Source organism: Lacerta agilis, chromosome 9 (genome assembly GCF_009819535.1).
Source record: "Lacerta agilis isolate rLacAgi1 chromosome 9, rLacAgi1.pri, whole genome shotgun sequence".
Classification (NCBI taxonomy): domain Eukaryota; kingdom Metazoa; phylum Chordata; class Lepidosauria; order Squamata; family Lacertidae; genus Lacerta; species Lacerta agilis.
Window position 1 is genome coordinate 54,884,901 of NC_046320.1, and position 22,973 is coordinate 54,907,873.

A 22,973-nucleotide genomic window follows, 5' to 3' on the forward strand; every position below is an offset into this window, starting at 1 on the left:
TAGATTTTGAGTGTTGGGATTAAGATATTTCCACAAATTCTCCCTCTGTGGTGTTAATTCTAGACAAACAGTTATCTTCACTTTTTCAAAATACCATCTGTGCCAAGATGCTATAAAATTAATTAACCAATTTAAAAAGTGGATTGATTAAGAGCAAGGCCATTAATTAAACTATAGCCTTTAAAACTGGAACAACAGCCCCACCCAAGACAGAATTATATGGGCTAAATGAAGGATGGACCTCCAGATGTTGTTTGACTCCAACTCCAATCTGGATATGGTCTGGAGGCTACCGCCTGGTCGAAACCAGGCAGGTCTCAGTTTAGTCAGTGTCTGGATGGATGGCTGCTTGTGTGCTGTGCTGGGATACAGAATCATAGAGTTGGAAGGGACCCCAAGGATCATCCAGTCCAACCCCCTGCAATGCAGAAATCCTGCCCACAACCATCCCTGGGTGGGCTCAAACCACCAACCTTTTGGTTAACTGCAAGAAGCACTAACCCTTTTAAATTAAATAATAGTAAAATAAAATCAGTCCCAGTCAGAATGGCCAAAGGTAGTAGCTGAAGTCCAACAATATATGAAGGGACACTGGTTTGCCATTCCTGAGCCAAATGACCATTTCTGATTTCTCCCCTTGAAACACAAATCATTTGATGCTAGCAAAAAAAAGACCTTCCGTATCAAAAGGAGCCTGAGAAGGTCACATCAATACCAACAACATGCCATTCAATCTATTCCAGAATAAATATGCAAGAACTCTTAGGAGACTATGGAACGGTCAAGTGATAGCATTGCTCTCTGAGATGTCATTTAATAATAGCCTCCCTGCTGAAGTTTATCAAGGAGATCCTAATTGGTGCAGTTGACAATGGACTATATAAAGTAAAACACAACAAGAATGACTTCAATTCTGTCTAACTCTGAGTTCTCAAATACTTTAAGGCCCATCAAAATTTCTTGTTTGCCACAATGTAGATCACAAATAGTTGAGTTTATGAATGACAGGTGGCGCAGTTAAAGGGAAATCTGAAACCTCATTATAATGAAGCTGTCACATTAGTAACATCATTAATTCAAATGCTTGGCATTTACATTATATATCTAACATGCAAACATAGGGTAGTACCTAATAGTGTTCATCTGCTAATGGAAGGAATCCATTAGTGAAAGATGGAGGCATATAATTTTTATTTTATTTTTGCATTTCTCCTCCTGCAGCCTGCGCCCCCCCCCCCAAAAAATCTGGTCCCTACAAATGTCTGTGCACAAATTAGTTTTATAATTTGCATTATCTGGTCACAGAAGTTCATCTGCTCTGTTATAAAAGCAGCGAGCAGGCGACAAGACCACATGTCCCCTTCCACGAAACCTCTGCTTCACTCCATTTATTGTGACCGAGGCACCAATCTCAACAACAGCTAAGGCTAACCAGGGTTCCCATTGAACCAGGATTTTAAGGACTGCTGTTAATGAGAACACTGGCTGAACTTGCGATTTAAGTTGGTGTCAGTCTAATCTGTTTAGCTGTGGTTAAGGAGGTAGGGGAGAAATTCATTCCAGCAATGGAGGTGATTGTGGATAGGGAGCAATGAGCATGCAGTCCCAGGGCCACCCTTAGCCACAGTTCTAGGCTGTTGCATCTGCACTGGATCTTTGGGTCTGTTCTCAAAGTCTTCACAGTTTGCGATGGATGCTCTCTTGAGTGAATCCTTGGTGACATCCTACTAAAGCATCTGAGTGAGCACCACACGAAGCACTCTGAATGAGCTACTTTATCTCACCAAAAGCAGAGGCATCGCAACACAAAATAGCCGACAGGCGTAGCTTTCTCAGTTCAAAGCAGTCACATTTGAAAACTGGCAGGCATGGCTTCCAAATGGCTATTAACATGCACTTGTGAAAATACGCCCTGCGTTACACCAAGGAAAGTGTAAACAATGTCACAAAACAAGATGAGAAACATCTACCAATGTCTACCAACTGTAGCAATGAAAAATACATGTCCTGTATTTGCTCACATATCTAACAGATTTTCCTGCTTTCCATATATGCCCAACTTCCCTCTGCGATTTCTGCTGTGAACGCTGAAGTTATCACCAACCAGACAGGTGCTAAATACAGTGTTCAACACAGAATTATCATATCCGCTGTTCATCTCTTGAATGTGTTGAACAGATGCACAGAAACATACTTCTAAAAAAATTAAGCCTCATATTTACTAGTCATGATGGTTACACAGTACCTCTAGTATCAGAATACTAGTTGCTAGTAGTAGAAGAAACCCTGTTGTGCTCATGTCCTGTTTCTCACAGGCATCTGGCTGGCTACCGTGAGAACAGGATGCTGGATTAGATGTGTTGGATGGCTCAGTCAGTATACGAATTTTGATCTCAGGGTCATGGGTTTGAGCCCCATGGTGGGCAAAAGATTCCTGCATCACACTGGGTTGGATTAGATGACCCTTATGGTCCCTTCCAACTCTATGATTCTATAATTCTAGATGGCGCTTTGTCCTGATCTAGCAGGGCTCTTCTTTTAATATAGGTTCAAAGTAGAAATCAAGCTCAGGTTTTAAGAAGGCAAAATGACAGGAACAAGAGAGGAAGTAGATTCTTTTAGCCTTTTACAGTATCAAATCCAGATCACTTTCAAACGAGTCATTTCCACACACACCCCTCAAAAATATATATGCAATCTAACAAGATACACAAATCAGGAGAAAATTCAATTGCCTCATGCTATGCAAATAATAATAATAATAATAATTCCTACCAACAGCTTGATCCTTATGCTTATCCACAGGGAATCACTTCCGTTAAGAAGCTCCCACTATATATAATGAAAACTGCTCTTATGAGTTGTCCAGGTACCCCAACCAACAGTCTCAGTCTGGTGGTCTGGTTGAGGGCTAGAGGCTGCCGTCCGCCATCCAAGGAAACCCTAGTAGCATGTGAAATTGTACAATGGATGGCTTACCCAAGACTTATGGAAGGGCCATACACAGCTCAGCAGTATGGTAAACACAGAGAATCCGGAGCCAGTCAGGTGTACCCCTATACTCATACTTACCTCACCTATGGCGAGGCTAAACCAGGGGTGGGGGACCTTTATCAGATTAAGGGGTGTAATCCCCTCAAAAATGCCCCAACTATCTCGACTTGCATTTTCATAAGTTTCCCAGGTTTCCATGTATGAAGAGAAGGAGAAGGACTAATCTTCTCTTAAGGACTGAAAATATATATTCTCTGAGTAATGGTGGCTGTGGAGGCCCATAATCAGGAAAGTGATTTGAAATACCTTGCAATTAACGGCAAGAGGGATAGCTTTAAGCTAGCGGGTGCTCTTCTAACAATAAAACAATAAAGCCTGCGACACAAATTTTCATGGCCGTCTAGCAACTATGGTGGCTCATTTACCAGCAGTAATGTATTTAGAGGAAAATATTTGTTTGGTCAGAATTGAGTATATACTTCCAGAGTTGACACTAAATACCTTACTTCTAGTAAAGGAGCCAGCATAGCCACTAGAGGGCTGTGAAAAATTGTGTCCCAGGCTTTTTAGACTTTGAAACCAAAGGGGCGCATTGGTTGGTGAAATATATTGGCATTATTTTCAGCTTTCCTACCCGACTAAACTGCACTAGAGCAACCAGGCCGATCCATGTACATCCAAGAAATTGTATGTGCAGGCAAACATGCGTCATCGTGCCCCATGGCACTTATTGCAGCCTGTCTAAGAGAAATAATAGTATGCATTCTAATTAGTTTTCAGATGTGGGTGAAAATACATACCTACACCTTTTGTGGGTGCGGTACTTGCATGCAGTACCTCTCTAGGTGCCAAAAAAAGAAAGAAAAAAGGAGCATGTTGTCTTTCTCACCACATGTTTCAAACAGACGCTTGAGCTCAGTTGTGTCTTCAGTGCAAGGACACACAAGAAAGCTCTTTCACTGACCTTGACCATGTTTGTCAAGGACAGATTTCCCTACATTACCCAATGTCAGATACTACAACACTTACGGGCTGGTGGAACTTCTACTGTACAGCCTTGTGGCATGCCCTTAAGTGTGGATATAAATTCATCCTATTACAGATATAATAGTCCATTGGCATTTTAAATTCTTTCTGTAAATTATCAGGATCCAGCAGACCCCTTTAATTAATCAGTTAAGTCCTAAATTTACAATTACACTATCATATAATCCAAGACTTGGTAAAACTACATTTAAGATAATTCAAAACTCAAGACTTGCTTACATGAGCTGGCTCACAATTCTATAATTTACTGGGGAAAGGACGACTTTTTCATTGCAAAATTCCTGGATTTTTAAATGCTCTTTAAGACTAGTCAGCTGTGAACATTTTTCCCCTGTGCAGATCTCAAGTAAGACATCTTCAGCCTTCCCTAATGTCTATTCAGGGAAGTAGGAAGCTTATAATGTCTGATGAACATAACCTCAGTGCAGGGAACTACATTTTCTCTGTTTCCCATATCGCCCTACATTAATTTGTTTTTGAAACTGAAATGCAACTAAACAATTTGAATCCCATCCTTCTTTTAACTGCAGTTCAAACAGTCCATTAATTCATACTAGAAACTTTAGTGCCTATCTCCACAGGTAACCAAATCTTCTCTTAACATCTTGGGAGAATGGAGAAGCTTCCTCATTAAGTGTTTTGCCTTTTCTATTCCCCCCCCCCACCCCCATTATCTTACGTCGGAACAATTAAGTATAGCTGCAAAGAAATCTCAATGCATTGCTGCAATATTTGCTCTGTAAACAAGATTAGAATTAATGCTGACAGTTCTGATAAAGTATGGTGATTTCATTTTTATTAACATTTCATCTTGGATTTTATATGGTACAGTATTAATCTACTCTCAGCTGAGTGCCTTCTATTGGATATTGATGGTTTTAATTATGAAAATCTCAAATATAAAGGGGTTAGAGTTCTGTGTTGAAAATTTCCATGCAGCCAGCTGAAACTGTCAGTTACCAAGGATGTTAATATCTGAATCTGACTATTCATCAGCAAGGACAAATACTCGAATAGGATAACTATACCGTTTTCAGTACTAATTCTAATTTTGCTAGTTGAATTCTTTACTCTTTTCCACCTCAATTCTTTCCAACTCTAAACAGCTACATTCCTCAGAAATGTGTCATTCAATAGACTTTGTTCAGTGAACCTGGTGGGCTCCTTCAGCCCTCTGGGAATACACGACTTTATCATCATCTAAAGGCTGGAAAAGCCATTATCTCAAGATTTTCATGCTGCTGTATACTTTCCCACTCTATGAGGGCTTTCCTTCTTGGCATCTCTCTCTCTCTCTCTCTCTCCACACACACACACACACACCGTTCTCAGCTGTCTTCCTAAAATCCTCTGGCCCAATGTAATCAGCTTTTTTAAGCCTAAAAATATATGAATATCTTAGGTACAAGGCCAGTTCTGCCTTGTAGGCAAGACCAAGCAGCTGCTGATGCCAGAGATAATGTGTAACTTAAAAGTTCTTAAGCTGGCTGCCTACATCAGGGGTCTCCAAACTGAGGCCCATGGGCCGGATGCAGCCCAATCACCTTCTAAATCCGGCCTGCGAACGGTCCGGGAATCAGCGTGTTTTTACATGAGTAGAATGTGTCCTTTTATTTAAAATGCATCTCTGGGTTATTTGTGGGGCCTGCCTGGCGTTTTTACATGAGTAGAATGTGTGCTTTTATTTAAAATGCAACTCTGGGTTATTTATGGGGCATAGGAATTCATTCATGGATTTTTTTTTTCAAATATAGTCCGGCCCCCCACAAGGTCTGAGGGACAGTGGACCGGCCCAAGGCTGAAAAAGTTTGCTGACCCCTGGCCTACATGAACAGAGTGGATCTAAAAAAAAAATAACCTCCAACAATGTGGTGTTAGGCTAGCCTTCCTCAACCTGGTGCCCTCAGTCTAGACGTTTTGCCTACAAGTCCCATCAACCCAAGTAGCACAGCTGTGAGCTAGGCCTAAAGAGCCTCTTTGACTAAACTCTCTTGTTATGAGGGAAATTATGAAGACACATATAAATCAATCTGTATCAATTGCTACACATTTTGAAAGCTTACCCTTTCCTGGAAATTCAACAATGCCTAAGACTCATCTGGAGGGAATATAATAGCTTAGAAACAACCGCATATGCCCAATGTTAGACATAGAGTAGTCGTACCTATACTCACTGAAATTAATGGACATGACTAATTTAGAGCTACTCATTTCAGTGGATCTACTCTAAGTACAACGTATGTTTGCAAAGACTGAACAAGTATTCTATTCTATATAAATATATATCATGCTTCTTATTCTGTTTTCTCATAACAGAAACGTATCATCAGCACTTTTAAGATGACACACTGAAATAAATGCATGTCTAAGCTATTGCACTGTTTAGCCAGCTGGTCAAAGCCATTTCCAGGGTGTGGCTGCTGCCAGGTTCTAGGAGCCACAGGTGAGAGGTGAGAGTGTGTGGTAGGTACCAAAGGTTGTCATACCACCCCAGAAGAAGCATGGCGTGTCCCCCAGCAGTCGATACTGCCCCTCCCCGAACACCCCCTCTGTAGCCCTCCAATGGTTTCACTACACTCCTAAATGCACACTCTGTAAACCTGAAGGAGCATCTCCACCTCCATCTTTCAGCCTGGACACTGAGATCTAGCTCTGAAAACCTTCTAGCAGTTGCTTCACTGTGAGAAGAAAAATTATAGGGAACCAGACAGAAGGCCTTTTCGGAAATCACATCCACCGGCAGATGTCAAAGAGATGTCAGTTAATAAGTAACTATAGAACTTTTAGGAGGCATCTGTAAGCAGCCCTGTATAGGGAAGTTTTTAATGTTTTCTTCTTCTTCTTCTTCTTCTTCTTCTTCTTCTTCTTCTTCTTCTTCTTCTTCTTCTTCTTCTTCCCCCCTCTTTTTCTTTCCCTCTGTATTTTTGCTGGAAGCTGCCCAGAGAAGCTAGGGCAAGCCAAGCATATGGGTAGGGTATAATTTATTGTTGTTGTTGTTTCATTGTCTCCTGAGACAGGTGTTGTAAGAATATTAAGGCCTTTTATATATATATACTTGTTATAACTGTACCAAGCAGACACATATACACATGTGTGGGGCACCACAGGAGAAACAGCCCTAAGAGCCATTTTTCACTCCCAAACTGACAAACTGCTTCTCTGCAAGGAAGGAGGGGTTGGGGGAACATTCCCATTTTCTCAGGAATTAAAGTGAAAATCCTTGGCATCCTGATACCAGTGCCAGACAAAAGGGTCAAAACAAAATAAAATAAAAAATTCCTTCCAGTAGCACCTTAGAGACCAACTAGAAGGTGCTACTGGAAGGATTTTTTATTTTAGTTTTGCCTATGGCAGACCAACACGGCTACCTACCTGTAGACAAAAGGGTGTGATTAATTTGGCTGGGAAGCTGGGAAATGTAAATATCTCCTTTGTTTCACTCGATGGGTTTTGTGGAGGGCAAGAGGAGGCAGGGTCCAGGATGCTCATATTACTGCCACCAGACCCTCCCCTTCATGATGTGTCCATGATGTTTCTGGGGGTGGTCTTGAAGGCAGCGTGGGGGGGGGGTTAAATTGTCTATATAAGGTCAGGCAGACCTTTCTTCTGGGTTCCTCCTCCATCCAGCATGTGGTGAGTGAGGACCCTGTTGCAACAGTATTTGTTAATAAAGATCAGGCTTACTAGCCGCCTTGCTTTCCATTAGAACTCTGGTCTGGTCTCTGTCTTTTCTGCGCAGGCAGGGGTTTCAAAATAATGTCCTGCTGAGGTTCAGGATTCCACCCGGAATCGAACCATTTATCTAGATCAGTGTTTTTCAACCTTTTTGGGGCAAAGGCACACTTGTTTCATGAAAAAAATCACGAGGCACACCACCATTAGAAAATGTTAAAAATTTAACTCTGTGCCTATATTGACTATATATAAAGTAATTCTCTTGAATTTTTCAATTTTTCCCACGGCACACCAGGCAACATCTCGCGGCACACTAGTGTGCCGCGGAACAGTGGTTGAAAAACACTGATCTAGATAACCCTTATAAAATTATTACAATGCAGGCAGATATCAACCGACTATTGTACTGTATATTTCTTTCCGTTACGGTCTGTAGAAATATTTCTAAGGTGTTCTTTGTGCTAAATTGGTGGTATTTTTTTCACAGAAAAATTACCAAAGGTCCATACAACACCACTGATTTTTAAGCAAGTTCTCTGTTAAAATCAATAAGGAGTTCTGATTAAATCAGATAGCATGACTGAGTCTTGTATTATTAATCTGACAATATACTCCTTCTATGCATTCTGATTTTGAAGGGTTCTTACCTGTGCATGAGAGAACTAATTAAAATTGCATAAGGCTTCTGTACACCATAAAGTAAACCCTGAGATATCTTCATTGTTAAATACACTGTAAGATGTATTGGAAGTCTCTAGGTTTTAATAGGAGTACTTCAAAATAGAGTAATAATTTACCAAGGAGTTTACACACTTTCATTCTAAAACCTCTAGATTCATCCCATCCCATCTACAAACATATGCATGCTTATTTATTTGGTTTCCTACCTGCCCTTTACCATTAGGCCCCAGGCTGCGTTACAGTTATAAAATATACAATTATAAAACAAATAGAATGATAAAAGTACACAAACAATTCCGTATATAAACCAATAAAAACATTAAACCTATACAAACAATACAAATATTTAAAAACAATTTCGTATATACACAGTTTTAAATAGTTCCAATATAGATGCAGTTATCTGGGAGTGGCCCCACTGAGCACAATGGAAATAATTTCTAAGTAAACATGCACAGAATTGGCCTGCAATATATTAATTTATTGTAAAGCTGAAAACTGGGAGTTTGTGACACTGGATGAGAAAAATTCTATTTTCATCATTTATGTTTTGGGTTTTTTAAACTCAGTTCCCTGGCCTCAACTGCAGTACTTTTACCCTATTTCCAACAAAAGTGACTAATTATCTCTTATACTGCATACAAAAAAAACCTAACACAATTCAGAGTTCTGCAAGTGATCCTCACTAACCACACAGAACTCCTTTTCATATTAAAGATTTTCCTTTCCACTCACATGCATTAGAGGCAGCTAATGCACACAACTAATATGGAGCTGGAAAGGCAGTTGCCTTACCATTGGTGTGAATGGGAGAGCTCTATGTGCACAGAAAATGGTGGTTTGAGGCCTCCCATTTCTAAGAGTCTTTTACTTTCTTTTGCCAGGCTGCTAGCACACCATTACTGCTTTCCAGCCCCTGTATGAGAAAAGACTCTTATGCTTATATTCTACTCAATATCCCAACTGGAAGAACCTACAACGCCCCCGCCAGGTATAAGATTGCTAAAACTGTTTTTATTTATAGTTACAAAGGTGTGTTGTTTTTTTAAGACAGCCACACTGTAAGCCGGGGTTCAAACGATCAAATCTCCCTGTTTGCGGAATGCTCTCCCCAGAGAGGTTGAGCTGGCGCTACATTATACACCTTTAGGTGCCAGGCGAAAACGTTCCTTGTTAACCATGCCCTTCATTGATTGACATCTGACGCCTTTTTAAATGTGTTAAGGAAGGGGTGATTTATTGGGTTGTCTTTGTCTTTATTATGCACAGTATTTCCTTTAAAGAAATATTGTGATTTTAGGTTGTGAACCGCCCTGATCTTAGGGTGATATACAAAACAAACAAACAAATTCAAAAATTTCTGATGGGTTTTTGTTTTTTTAGAGAGTGCAATCACCATTTTTTGATTAAGAGAAACGAAACTCTGAATGGAATCTGTGCAAGATCCGAAAGTTGACAGGAAGCCAGTCTAGGGTTTATGATGGAATGTCATGAGGTCTACGAAATGAGAAGGGAAGGGGAGATGTTTGGAGGAAGGTGGCACCATCACGTGGGCCACCAAGTCTCCAGCTAAAATGGACCCAGGTAAAAAGCGAGGTCACCGACTGGCTGCAATATCATCAAATTTATGAGATTTTCAAAGCAGACAAGAAGATTGGTTTTCAAGTTGAAAAATCAAAACTGGAAACAGAGCTAATAGAATCGAATTCAAAAAACCTCTCCAAAATGTACAATTTGCTGCTAGAGTGGCATACGAAAGATGAAATGGTTAAATCAACAATGATAGATTGGGCAAAAGATGTGGGACATAATATTATGTTAGAGGACTGGGAAAGACTGTGGAAGGAAGGTATCCAATTTACAGCTTGTAATAACTTAAGAGAAAACATTATGAAAATGTTATATAGATGGTATCTAACACCAGTTAAAATCGCTAAGATGAATCCGTCAATGACTAACTTGTGTTGGAAATGTAAATCAGTGGAAGGTACCTTTTATCATATGTGGTGGACATGCCCAAGGGTTAAAGCCTTCTGGGATAAGATTTACAATGAACTCAAAAAGGTAATGAAAATTACCTTTAGTAAGAAACCAGAGGCTTTCCTTTTGAGCATGACCAATGAACAGATACCCAGCCAACAGCATGTATGCCACAACAGCAGCTAGGATTTTATTGGCAAGAAACTGGAAGGGTGAAGAGATCCCAACGGTGGAAGAATGGCAGATGAAGTTAATGGACTTTATGGAGCTTGCTGAACTGACCGCGAGAATCCGAGACCAGAGGGAGGAGAAGGTGTCGAAGGATTGGAAGAAATTTAAGGATTATTTAGTTAATAGTGTAAAATTGAATATCTGAGCAGAATTAGCTGTTGAATAGGCTTAAGCTAGATAAATATAAGTTAAAGTTGTGGTAAGAATTTTACAGTATAAGATATAAATAAGAATGTCTGAAGATTTTGGGAATAGATTAAGAATTATGTTTTTAACAAATGAATCTAAGGACAAATAAGATGGTTATTAGTTATGAAAGTAGATATATAGCTACTTAAAGTATATTTGGATTAACAATGCAGTGGAGGGTGTGGGGGAAGTCCCCTATGCTTAGAAGAAAAAAACAAGAATGAGATAAAGATTAGTGTTTAGACAGGTTTGTATGTGTTTTTCTTATGTTCATTTTGTTGTTGTTTGAGTTGTTATTGTGTATTGTATTTCGTATTTTCAGTGTATTGGTGTATGTTTTGTTTTCTTTATATATGCATATGGAAAAATAATAAAATCTTTATAAAAAAAAAATGGACCCTTTCCTATAAGAGCGACCCCATGTAGTCATGGTGTGTGGCAACCATCATGTCAAGCATCTTGCTAGATTCTCAGACAACCTCCCTTCCATGACCCTTCTTCTAGTTCCTTCTAATTATCCCTGTGACAAAGAAAGACGACAGACAGTGCAGCACATTTCTTCTTCATGTTGTTCAGAGGATTTTCCACAGATCTTTCTTCTCGGTGGATCTTGGGCTGAGAGCTAGACAATATTCACCTATTTACTGTTATTTATATTCCACCCTGAGGGAAAAAATATCAAAGCAGCTTACCTAAAATATTAATATATATTTAAAATGTTTATCTGGGAAGAAGTTTGGGAACTTTTTACAGGTATGGCTTGATTTTGGTATCCTAATTTTCAACATTGTTTGCTATGGTTCTTTTTTTTCCATTGTGCTATCACAGTGTTATTTTTGAGATGTTAATGAATTCACAGTGTTTCTTGGACTGTGGTTTGTTTTTAATTCTAAGCCACCTTGAGATTTTTATTTTTTTTAATGCTGTGCTGTTTATCAAATACCTTTGGCTGTGATCCTAAATTGCACCTGCCTGAAAGTAATGCACTTCCTTCCAACAAAACACATTTAGAATGGAGGTGTTGAATAATATTGGAAATGGCCCTCAGCATCTCTTGTAACGTTTCCATTTTAGAATGGAAGACAAGCTCTGCAGTAGCAACCAATTACTTCTGTCTATCTGGAAGGAAATTCCTGGTTCAACCACTTGCGTTTATCTTTCAACCTGGGAGCAAACAATCTACAATAGGGTGTGAAGGAAGCAAACAGCATAGTTCAGGAGAAAAGCAGAACAAATTATTATTTAAGTAATCACAACATGCAAAAAGCAGTGAAACAATGAAGTCAGTATAGATGCTAATATGCAGCTACATATAGAACTAGCTGGCCATGCAACAAGTTCAAGTGACAGTAACTTTGAAAAACAAGCATGGTCATATTTTAATTTGAATAAATGCTTAAAGTACATATCTAAGTTAAATCTCCTAAAGTCATGGACAAAATACATTTGCAGAGGTGCAAGGCACATGTCTACATTTATACCACCTTTGTCAGAATACTAAAAGTGGGCACTGCAGGCAAGACCTTCCTTATGGTGGCACCTAGACCAGGGTTTCCCAAACTTTGGTTTCCAGCTGTTTTTGGACTACAATTCCTATCATTCCTGACCACTGGTCCTACTAGCTAGGGATAATGGGAGTTGTAGTCCAAAACAACTATAGACCCAAGTTTTGGAAATCCTGATCCAATGCTTTTCTCCTGGGAAAATCTGCCAGGCTCCTTCTCTGCTTGCACTTAGGTGGGAAGATAAACCTTTGGGTATTTTTTTTTCTTTTATTCCAGAAAGTTATATTTTAAATCTCTTTTTATTATTAAAAGTATAGAATAATTGTATAAGAATGTTTACCAAGAGCTACAGTTCAACTCAGCCACAGTTTATGCAGAGTCATTCTATTCCTTTTAAAACACCTAAAACAAGTTTCCTTTCAAATACTTAATTAAAACAGTTTCTACTACATCTGCCCTTTCATGAATTAAGTTCTTATATTCCTGCATATACTGTTGGTGTTACTGTGTCTGTTAGGTATTAAGGTTTTAAGTCTATTTGAATACAGAGAAAGTTTGGCAAAATTATAGTGAAATAAGCCTTAAGAGTGCTAAATGAGTGTTAAAGAATGAAAAGCAGAGATATACCAGTAAGTAAAGTGAGTGAGTTAGAGGTTGCAGTACTCTATCTAGGGAAGCATTTCCCTGTCAGGACTAATAATTTTGCATTACAGTAGGTGAAAAGAGCAAGCCAATAACTTGGAAATTGTTTAAAACATTTGTGCAAGAAAGTTGATGTCAGCAACGTGGGAAGAAAAAAATTCAGTGCTTTATTTTCCTTGGAAAGAAATCACAAATTATTACTTGCAAATACAGTATTGGACAAGTATGGCAGTTTCAAAGTGTCTAGCTTTCTTTACTAAGCAAAAGTAAAATAAATACTAGATTAGATCACTTTCCAGGGCATCCAGAAAATTTCTGGAATCTTTTTCATTAAACCCACATCACTGCTTGATGTCTGTTTACTGCTGATCTTAGAGTGTCTGATGCTACATGCTGGAAGAATAATAATGAAAGATTTAGGTGAAGAGTTATACTGTCAACTACAAGATCATCTAAGCCACAAAGCTTATCCTACCAAAATCAATATGGTATACAATTAAAAAGCACCTTGCATATAAAGGAAGATACAGTATTTTTAAGGATTCCCCTGCTGCTAATTGTACATAAATCACTGATAAATCATTTCAAATGGGGCTTGCAAAGGAGAAATTCCTTGTTGACTTGCCCCTAAACATGAGCTATGAAGCCCATTTAAACCATGAACTCACTAGGTGCCCTTAAGCAAGTTGCCTTTTTTGGCTTCAGCCTCCACCCACCTACCCACCCCAGCAATCATGAGATAACAGAAACATTTCTCATTATCGTCTGCACCACCATGTTACTAAGAACATAAGAAGAACCCTGCTGTATCAGGCCACCTGGCAATCTAGTCCAGCATCCAGTTCTCACAGTAGTCAACCAGATGTTGTGTGAAGCCCTCAAGCAGGGTTGGAGAACAACAGCACAACCCCCATCCCCTACGCACCCTGCCTCCAACAGTGGAAGCAGAACATAGCCACCATGTCCACTAGCTCTCAATAGCCTTATCCTCCATAAACTGGCCTCTTGTAAAGGCCACGCTGATGGCCCTCACTACATCCCAACAGAGCAAACTTCTTTGTTTGCACACTGTGCGAAGAAGTTGTCTATCCTGATTCTTTCAACATAGTCCCAGGTTCTGGTATTATGATCAAGGTTGTAAAATTTATCCCTTTCTATATTCTATACTACACCATGCATCATTATGCACCCTTATTAGCCGTTATTTATACGCCCCGAATTCCCATGATGGGGTGAGCTCCCGTTGCTCGGTCCCAGCTCCTGCCCACCTAGCAGTTCGAAAGCACGTCAAAGTGCAAGTAGATAAATAGGTACCGCTCCAGCGGGAAGGTAAACGGCATTTACCGTGCGCTGCTCTGGTTCACCAGAAGTAGCTTAGTCATGCTGGCCACATGACCCGGAAGCTGTACACCGGCTCCCTCGGACAGTAACACGAGATGAGCGCCGCAACCCCAGAGTTGGACACGACTGGACCTAATGGTCAGGGGTCCCTTTAACTTTACCTATATGCCCCTTCCTCACTGTTTTTCTAAACTACTATTATTTATAATCCTATTTTCAGCCCCAAAGCCTCCAAAACCAAGAACATAGCAATACAACAAAAGATGCACTTCTATGCGTCTTCAATCATATCAAAACAGAAAAATAACAATATACTCTGTAGCCCCAAATGCCTTTGTTGCATAGATTTTGATGCCTCACAAGTCTGACCATTTGACAGGGACCTTGGCACTTCATGGAGACACCAATATGGTTTCTCAATGGACAAGGTCCTATATTTTATTAACACATTTTTAAACTAGAAGTATTTAACACATCAAAAAAGAACTCCAAGCTATTAACAGATTTCAAAACTCAACAATCCTAAATCCATATAAAGCGAAGCAACCCAAGAACTGAAATCTCAGTATATTGCACGCTCTTATTCCTGAAAGATGCTTTCCCCTACCTGCACTTCCCCCACCAGGTGTTACATAAACAATATACAGTATTTTATCATTGCTACCACCATATTGGCCAATGCTTATGCATGTCATGAAGTGGCAGTACAATGGGGAGAAGGAAGAGGATCCCAGCAATGGGATTTGCTGGTACTGGGACAATTCAGGGCAAGCAGGGGGTGAGGAAGAAAGTACTCACAGAGTGATGGCAGATGGCGAGGGGATGGAGGTCAATGCACAGGAACAAGAGCAGCAGGACCCATCACCAGAGCAGAGAGGTCCCTGTCTCCATGAACATGGTGGGCACTGAAGTGTAGGGAGCAGTGGCGGGGAGCTCTAGGTGGCTGAGGCAGCCAAGGGCCCACAGCCCAGCTCCCTAGTTGGCCAGGTGGGGCTCGCTAGCTCTGGGAGGATGGGTGTGATTCCTCAGCTGGAGTAGGCTCAGGACAGGTGAGGGCCACATGCCTCATCAAGCCCAGTTGCTGCAATCAGCAAGCAAAGTAGAAAAAGGAACCAGAGCTGAGGTGCTGTGTCTGCTGAAGTGGCCATGTTGGTGGACCTTGGCTTGGATGCTATGGGACTGTGGTTTGGGTTTGACTCCGGACTGGATCCTGACTGCTGGACTTCAGACTTGGCCTACTGGATTGACCCTGAACTGTGTTTCCTGACCTTTGACTTTGCTTGTGCAGAATGACCCTGGTCTTGAACTTTGGATTTGACTTACTGACTTGCTGCCAGGTAGACCAGGGGTTCAGGACAATACATGATCCGGAGGGGCGGGGGGAGAATCTACTGAAGTCTAGTTTGTAATGAAATTTCCACCAACAGTAATAAAAAATTAATAAATGTCCAGCAAACCAGCAGCAAATTTGCAACATAGTCCCACATGTAATCCATGAGGGCAACATCCTGCTTTTCTCCTCCACCCCAGAGCTGGGTGCAGCAGAAGCCCTGTTGCATCAGCTAATTTGATGCTGGATGCCATGCTATATGAGACAGGCCTGAAAACACATCCATAAAAGTTACTAGCCCATTTACACATGCAACCATTAAGTATTTGAGTACTACTAATGGCCTGAATGGAAACTTCTGTTTTGGCACCTGAATACTTATTCACCAAAGGTAAGGGAGATTTTTGTTTTTGTAAATCTGTCCTAAGTCCAACTGCAAGATATTCAACCTTTGTCACATATAATAATTGCAAATGAATTCAATGAATCATACAAACTGGCATATGAAATATAGTGGTACCTTGGGTTACGTACTCAATTTGTTCCGGGTCACTGTATGTAACCTGAAAAACGCGCTTTGCACATGTGTGAAGGTGCAGACTGCTTCTGCGCACGCGCAGATTGTGTTGCGCCGGGAAGCACTTCTGGGTTATGGGAGTTCGTAACCCGAAGCGTACATAACCCAAAGCGTACATAACCTGAGGTATGACTGTGTGTGTGTGTACACTATTTTTCAGGCCAAAAATTTCAAGAGAAACAAAATCTCAGTTCCTCAAAAAGTCACTTCCAGAAAAATTACTTTAGATAAGTGACAGCCAACCTATTACAGTTGCAGAGCTCCCACACACTGCTATGTACATATATTAATGGCATACATCTTTTGATTAGAATATTAATGTTTACAAGGTCTATATGAAACCCAACTGCATACATGACCCTCTTCTGGGTAGAAGATTCAAAACATTTAATCATGAAACTGACTTAGCAATTTAGTGCTCAGAGAAGCAAATGTTTGATTCTTCAACATGATTTACCAAGTGGGTAGGAGCTCACAAAGAACATTTAGTACTGGAGGGGAAAAAACACCCTCAATACATTATTTCTCAGGCTGTTATAAAGTGCAGAAAATAAACCTTGTAAAGAGCAGAGAGGAAGATTAACATGAAAGCTGCTACAAAGACCTCAAAAGCTTCATACTACAATTATTGAGCACAGAAAAGTCATTACAATTTGCTAGGTTTTATTTTAAAAAAAGTTCTTATGAAAGGCTTGTCTTCAAAGATAGATGGTTCTGCAAAGTTTGGTGAGTGCCCTGCTGACAGAAAATGAGGGCAACTGTACAGGCACTCTAGCTTTGATTATGGTGACTTCCTCAATAACAGCAGGGATGCTTGCAGAACCACCTACAGCCAACTAACCAGCAGCCTTTTCTGTCCTCTTTCCCCCTCCTCTCATTCAACCCTTCCCTCCTCCCCTCCCCTCCAAACGAAATGCATAATAGCAACACTTCAGAAAATAAGCCTTCTGGAAGTGATGCAGTGGCTGTGGAACCAGAGTGAATATAACAGGACCTATGGGGTTACATTGGCTTTACTAATTAAACCAGAGTTTGTGTGTGCTGGGAACAGGGCTGGGCAATATCATTCAAAACCAGATTAAAGTCCGTATTGTGATATCGGTTTCATGATTTTTGACCTGGCAGTATATCGCAAATCACGATATGTGCATGCTATGCAAAAACCAGGATGGGGGGGGAACTGCTCTCAGCAGTCATTTCTACAGCCAACCTCCCTTGATGCAGCCTTCATGATTATGGTTGTCTTCCCACAGTGCACAAACCCCTCCTGTTCATAGCTGTATGAAGTTCTTCTCCCAACTTCTTCTCAGTGCCAGAGCAGATGCTTCAATTGCAGAAGGCTCCGAATTCAATCCTAGCTTCTCTAGGTAGGGCTAGGAAGCCCGTCTGAAATTCAGGAGAGCCACTGCCAGTCAATGTAGAGCAGGCGGGCCAATGTGAGGCCGCAGGAGAGGCAACATTTGACAGCCCCTGCCCCCTGCAGCAATCTGGCCTGCCCAAAGTCAGGTAAGTGAGGAGCTGGGATTTGGGAAGGAGGCATGGGACTCCGACAGGGTCCTAGAGTCCCAGTCTCCTACCCAAAGCCTAGTTAACACTTTCCCAGCTTTGGAAAGGAAAGGAGGACTCTAGGACCCTGCCAGAGCCTCACATCTCCTTCCCAAAGCCACACCTCACTTAGTCAGCTTTGGAAGGAAGAAGAGGGCCAGTGTGTGTGTGTGTGTGTGTGTGTGTCAAATTTTGGCCTCACTCCTCCTTCCCCTTCCACGGTGGCAAGGCAGTGTGTGGCCCACGGGTTCTGTGTCAAAGTACTCTTGTGGCCCACTTGGTATGAAAAGCTGGACCGCCCTGATGTAGAGAAAGACAGGCATGACTCAATGAAAGGCAGCTTCCTGTGTTCCTATGATAAGGTAAATTTTATTCTGCCACTACTTCTGTGCTACATGCAATGTCTTTAGAATAACTCTCATAATAACAGAACTGTTACCATGATTTTGTGTGCAGCAACTTTACAGGTTTCCCCAAAAAAACTTACAAACCCAGTGCTGCAAAAAGGGAGGTAGAAGGAAGAAGGGCAGGTAACAAGATCCAATGCTGCAACCCAAGCCTGTCATTCTAAACACACCTAGGTGTAATCAAAGGCCCCAGCTTCCAAATAAGCATACCTGAGACTGCAATTCCAAGTGGGGAAACGTAATGAGGAGGGGAAAGAAGAGAAAGACAGAGATGCCACAATTTTGACAGAAAAGTTACCGAACCACTTAAACAGAGGCATTGTTAAATATACGCATTCGTGTAGAGATACAGCTTACAGGAAGGTCTTACTCAACAAGAATGATGTAATCGTGAAAGTCTGGGCAGTAAAAGATCCAACAGCCAACCAAAAGAACCTTAGTCAGGTGCCACATGGAAAGAAAGCCTCAGGAACAATGTACTTGTTACCAATGGTGTTATAGCAGCATCCAGACTCACTCCAAATCCTACGTTAAGGGTGAACAGCAGCAAGACGGTTCCACTCTGTAAAATTTGGGCAGGGAACAGTAGATGGATCCACTGGCTCCTGTCGAAAATCTCACAATAGCTTTTTTGCAGTTCACTACTAGCTTGCAGCAAGAAGCCAGTCTTGGTGCCTTAATTCATACGCAGTTCAAAGCATCCCAAGTACAGGCACTCTGGCTATGTCACCACCGCATAGGTTCCAAGACCCTCTGGAACAGTTTTCACCACTTGCTGCTAGCCATGCCAGACACAGATCATTAGCATGCATAACTCTAGTTGCCAAGACCCCAGCATGGCAAGTGACCGGCATTTCACTTCCCGTATAGGGTACATCAGGTGGAATCAATGCATAAACATGTAATTCTAGAGTACCCCAAGAATGCCCTGTTTCCATTTTGGCCAGCAGGCAGTTAAAAATCAGAACTTGCTTGCAGCACCAGTCACGTTCATTTTGTAGAACCAAGTTAAGATCTTTTCTTTACCCAGGATTTTAAATTATTCTTAACTTACCCATGCTGCTAACTTCTCGGGTTGTTGATGTAAACCCCCTTTGGGTTTTATTGGAAACTGAAGGGTAAGATATATAACCACTATACTATAAATATTATTTATATAAAATTACAATATGGATAAGTAATCACAGGGTTTTCAGAAGCTAGAATCTGCCGCGATGTGTGTTCCATTCTGAAAATGCTTCTGTCTCAAAAGAAAAAAAGTCAGGGTTCCTTCCCAGGTTCTGTCTTGGGTGAAATTCAAGAGCACCCTGGACTCCAGCTGTTGCACCCATTGAAACCAGTTTAGTTTCCATGACCTCACTGTTCCCTCAAGCAGCCCCCAAAAGGGAAAAGGTATGGTGTACTGCCCTACTGTGTTTTATAGCAAATCCTACCCTCTTATATCTGCCTGGTTCTTGTATACTCTGTACTCTTTTTGCTTTGCTTGAATTCTGCTGCTTGCTGCGTTGCTTGGATTCCTTCCCAATCCTCCTTGCTGGCATGACTGCTCAAGTATCCCATACCTCATCACACCAAGATCACCTCTGTAGGCTCAAACGCTGGAAGATATCCCAAGAATTCCCCTGAGCTATGGTTAATACAGGCTTGCAAACAACCAGTCGCCTGGTAGCTTGTTGTAAGTAGTAACCATCTCTAGACATTACCGGCAAGAAATATTCTATTTTAAAAATAGAAGAGGTAGGCCTTTCCTACATGCTTTCCACCTTTGAAACAGTCTATGTGCCAGCAATGACCAACACAAATATGCCAGTTTTATTTATTAAATTTTATTAAATAATTTTTATTTATTAAAAAAAATAAAGTAACAAATCTTGGCCTGTTCTTTGAATTTGACACTATCTTTCCCATAGATCAATGACACTATTTCTCCACTGTAACTAGCTAGTTAATTCCTGTTTCCCTTCTATATATTGAAGTTAATAATGGATATATAATACCCTACATAATGTTTTTCTTTTAGTCTGAAAACAAGGTAGGGCCATAGGCAGCAGTAGGTTCATTTGGTATATTTATATCCTGCTTTTCTTTCCTCATGGAACTCAAGGGAATATACATAGAATTCTCAGGTAGATTCCCATCCATGCATGGGTCAGACCTAGTCCTGCTTAGTTTCAGCAAGGTGGCTGCATCATATGACCTCCTATCATGTTTTTAGACAAATGTCTCAGCTGGCAAAACCATCCAAGAAAATCTTCAATGCAATCAGCACTTTGGAGAGCCAGGCCTTAGAAAAGCTGAGTTAGCAAGTTAACACCCACTACTTTCAAGACCAACACAGGTTTTTCTGCCGATTTCTATGCTAATCTTACTTTCTCAAATGACAGTGCAATCCTGTGCGTGCTTCCTCAGAAGTAGGTTCATGCAAGATTGCAGCCTTAAATCTACAGCTTGCCTTACATCACAAGAAAGTCATGATTTACAAGAGACAGAAGAGAGCATCAAGTAACATATATTACGGTAATTATGGATATATTTAAAAGGATACTGCAAAGTCTGGCTTTATCACACTGACAAACACACACCGTAGATAATTTACCTGATACAGAGAAACTAAGCCAGCCTATGAATGCACCACGCCAAATTATTTCAGGTTAAGTTTATTAGACTGATATTCAGCTTAATTAAGCTGCTTGATTTACTGGTAAAATCACAAGGGCTGCATCAACTTAATATTTAAGAAAGGCCGCTGGTGCATTTTAAGTTAAGAATGGGGTCCTTATTGTGAGGCACACAGATTTGGTGTGACCAAGAAATGCACTGAAGGCAACATCCATTTCAACCCACCCTAAACCAAGCCAGCATCTACTTTTATTTTAACAATCACGGCAGTCACGACTTCGATCAGAACCGAGTCTGTGTCGTCATGTGCTTCCTATACATCCGCTACCCCTGCTGTACCCTAAGAAAGCAACATCCCTGGGAGGCTGAAGGTGGAAAGCATCAATCAGAAAAAGGCAGGTGGGGGGGGGGGAGGAGAAGAGAAGCACATTACACCCAGCCCAAGCTCCATCCCCGGGTTTTGTGCGGATGAGGAAGTTGCATGAAGTCCGCTTCCTTCTCCCGCTTGTAGGACACGGAGCGAGAAAGAGGGAAGCAAACTGGGGAGATGAGGTGGTGGCCCATAATGGTGGTGGGGGGGGAGGGCAACGGGGAAAGGATGCACCTTAAGAAGCCACACAACGTGCGCCCGGGAGAGCCTGGGAGGGGGTGGCGTTGGGAGAACGCCCCACTTCCTTCAACCTCCCGGCCCCATTTCCCGGCCACCCCTAAAAGACCGAGGGACCCTCCTCTCGCCAACGAGCCCCTTTAACTCTCCGACCTCCTCGGACTCCGCCTGGACCTCCCTCCCTCCCCCCAAACAGATGCTTCCTTTGGCGAGCCCTGGAAGGGGGGACCCGCGCTGCGACCCGCCGGGAGGTTTGAGGTGACTTACCCATGTTTCCGCCCGGAGAAATGGGGCGAGGAGGAGGAGAAGGGAGAGTCTTTCTCCCCACCCGGCTGCTGCGGTGCTGCTTCGCTCTCGCCGCCTCCCCAGTGGCCAGGGAAGGACAGGCGGGGCCCGAGGCCGGTGCAGCTGCTCTGCGGCCAAGAGGCGCACGGACAGGCGGCGGCGGCCAGAGGAGAGCAGAGGGGCGGGTGGCTAGGAAGGAGGCAGGGGGCAGCAGGGGCGCTCGCTGCCTTTCCTGCCGTGCCTGGGTGTGCGTGTGCGTGTGTGTGTGTGTGTGCACGCCAGTGCGTGCGCGCGCGCGCCGCCGGGCTGGAGGAGGCAGAGGGAGGCTTGCCCGCGCCCGCGCCCTGACTCGCAAGCAGCGAAAGGAGGCGGAGGCACAGGGGACGGTTCCGGGGTGCGTGCGCCAGGGGGCGCGCGCCGGCCGAGGCCAATAGTCCTCGCTGCTGCTGCTGCTGCTTCCTCCCTTTGCCCTGAGGGGAGTGAAACGGGGTGTCTGGCGGGCGAGATCCTTTTCTCTCTGCTACTGTGTATGCCGGCTGGATTATGAGTCAGTGCCTTTCCGTACATCCGGGCAAGGCCCTTCTTTAGGAAACACAAAGGCAGGCAGCAGCGCAGCGGGAGGAGGGGGAGGCGGGTGCAGAGCGCCACCCGGGAGGAGCCCCGCGTGGCCTGCGATCCGCCTGCAGGGAGGGTCTCCGCCGCCGCCGCACCTGCCCTTGGCTTGGACGCTGCTGCCCCTCTGCGAGACCCAGCCATGGGTGCTGCGCTTACGGGTTTTATAGTACTGTATACAGTTCTTCAGAAGATAAGGGCTTGGCTTGTGTGCGTTTCCTTTTTGTGTGTGGAACAATGGTGAATGCACGTTGAGCCCAGCCAGGCGGAGGGTTGCCCTATGCAAAGCGATCCTTTTTGCGTGCCTTATGCAGCAGAGGCTGGAATTGGTAGGGCCACCTGTGAAGAGCTCTGTTGCCCACAAATTCCTAACATTGACTGAAACTTAATTCCTGCTGGAAATAATCTGCAGACAACCAAAGCTAGATTTTTTGTGTTCTGATTAAGGAGTTGGAATGGCTCAGTTGGTAGAGCACTAGACTCTTGCAGGGGGTTGGACTAGATGAGCCTTGGGGTGCCTTCGAACTGTACAATTCTATGAACACAGGCCTTAGCCAACGTTAGGGCAGACAGTTTCCAGTGCAACCCCAGCCCTAAGAAAGGAGCCTTTGAACATTACCAATGCTCTTTAACAAAAAGCACCGAGGGAGCCTTTACATTGGGATGGGGTGCTGATCTGTGTTCTGGGATTCTCCAGATTGCGGGG

At 42.4% G+C, this 22,973-nt stretch overlaps 1 protein-coding gene across 4 annotated transcripts in view; it reads right to left on the minus strand.

The window, feature by feature from the left end:
- Positions 1-21,938, minus strand: part of RAP1GDS1 (Rap1 GTPase-GDP dissociation stimulator 1) — a 100,459-nt gene extending 78,521 nt beyond the window's left edge. For 2 of the 4 annotated variants that reach the window (XM_033160486.1, XM_033160485.1), the window contains exon 1: positions 21,638-21,935. In XM_033160486.1, the coding sequence (XP_033016377.1) occupies positions 21,638-21,641 (4 nt within the window). In that variant the 5' untranslated portion in view covers positions 21,642-21,935. Of the gene's footprint in view, positions 1-21,637 lie in introns of all 4 variants that reach the window. The other 2 variants (XM_033160488.1, XM_033160489.1) reach the window with 2 other exon arrangements.
- Positions 21,939-22,973: the final 1,035 nt, after the last annotated feature.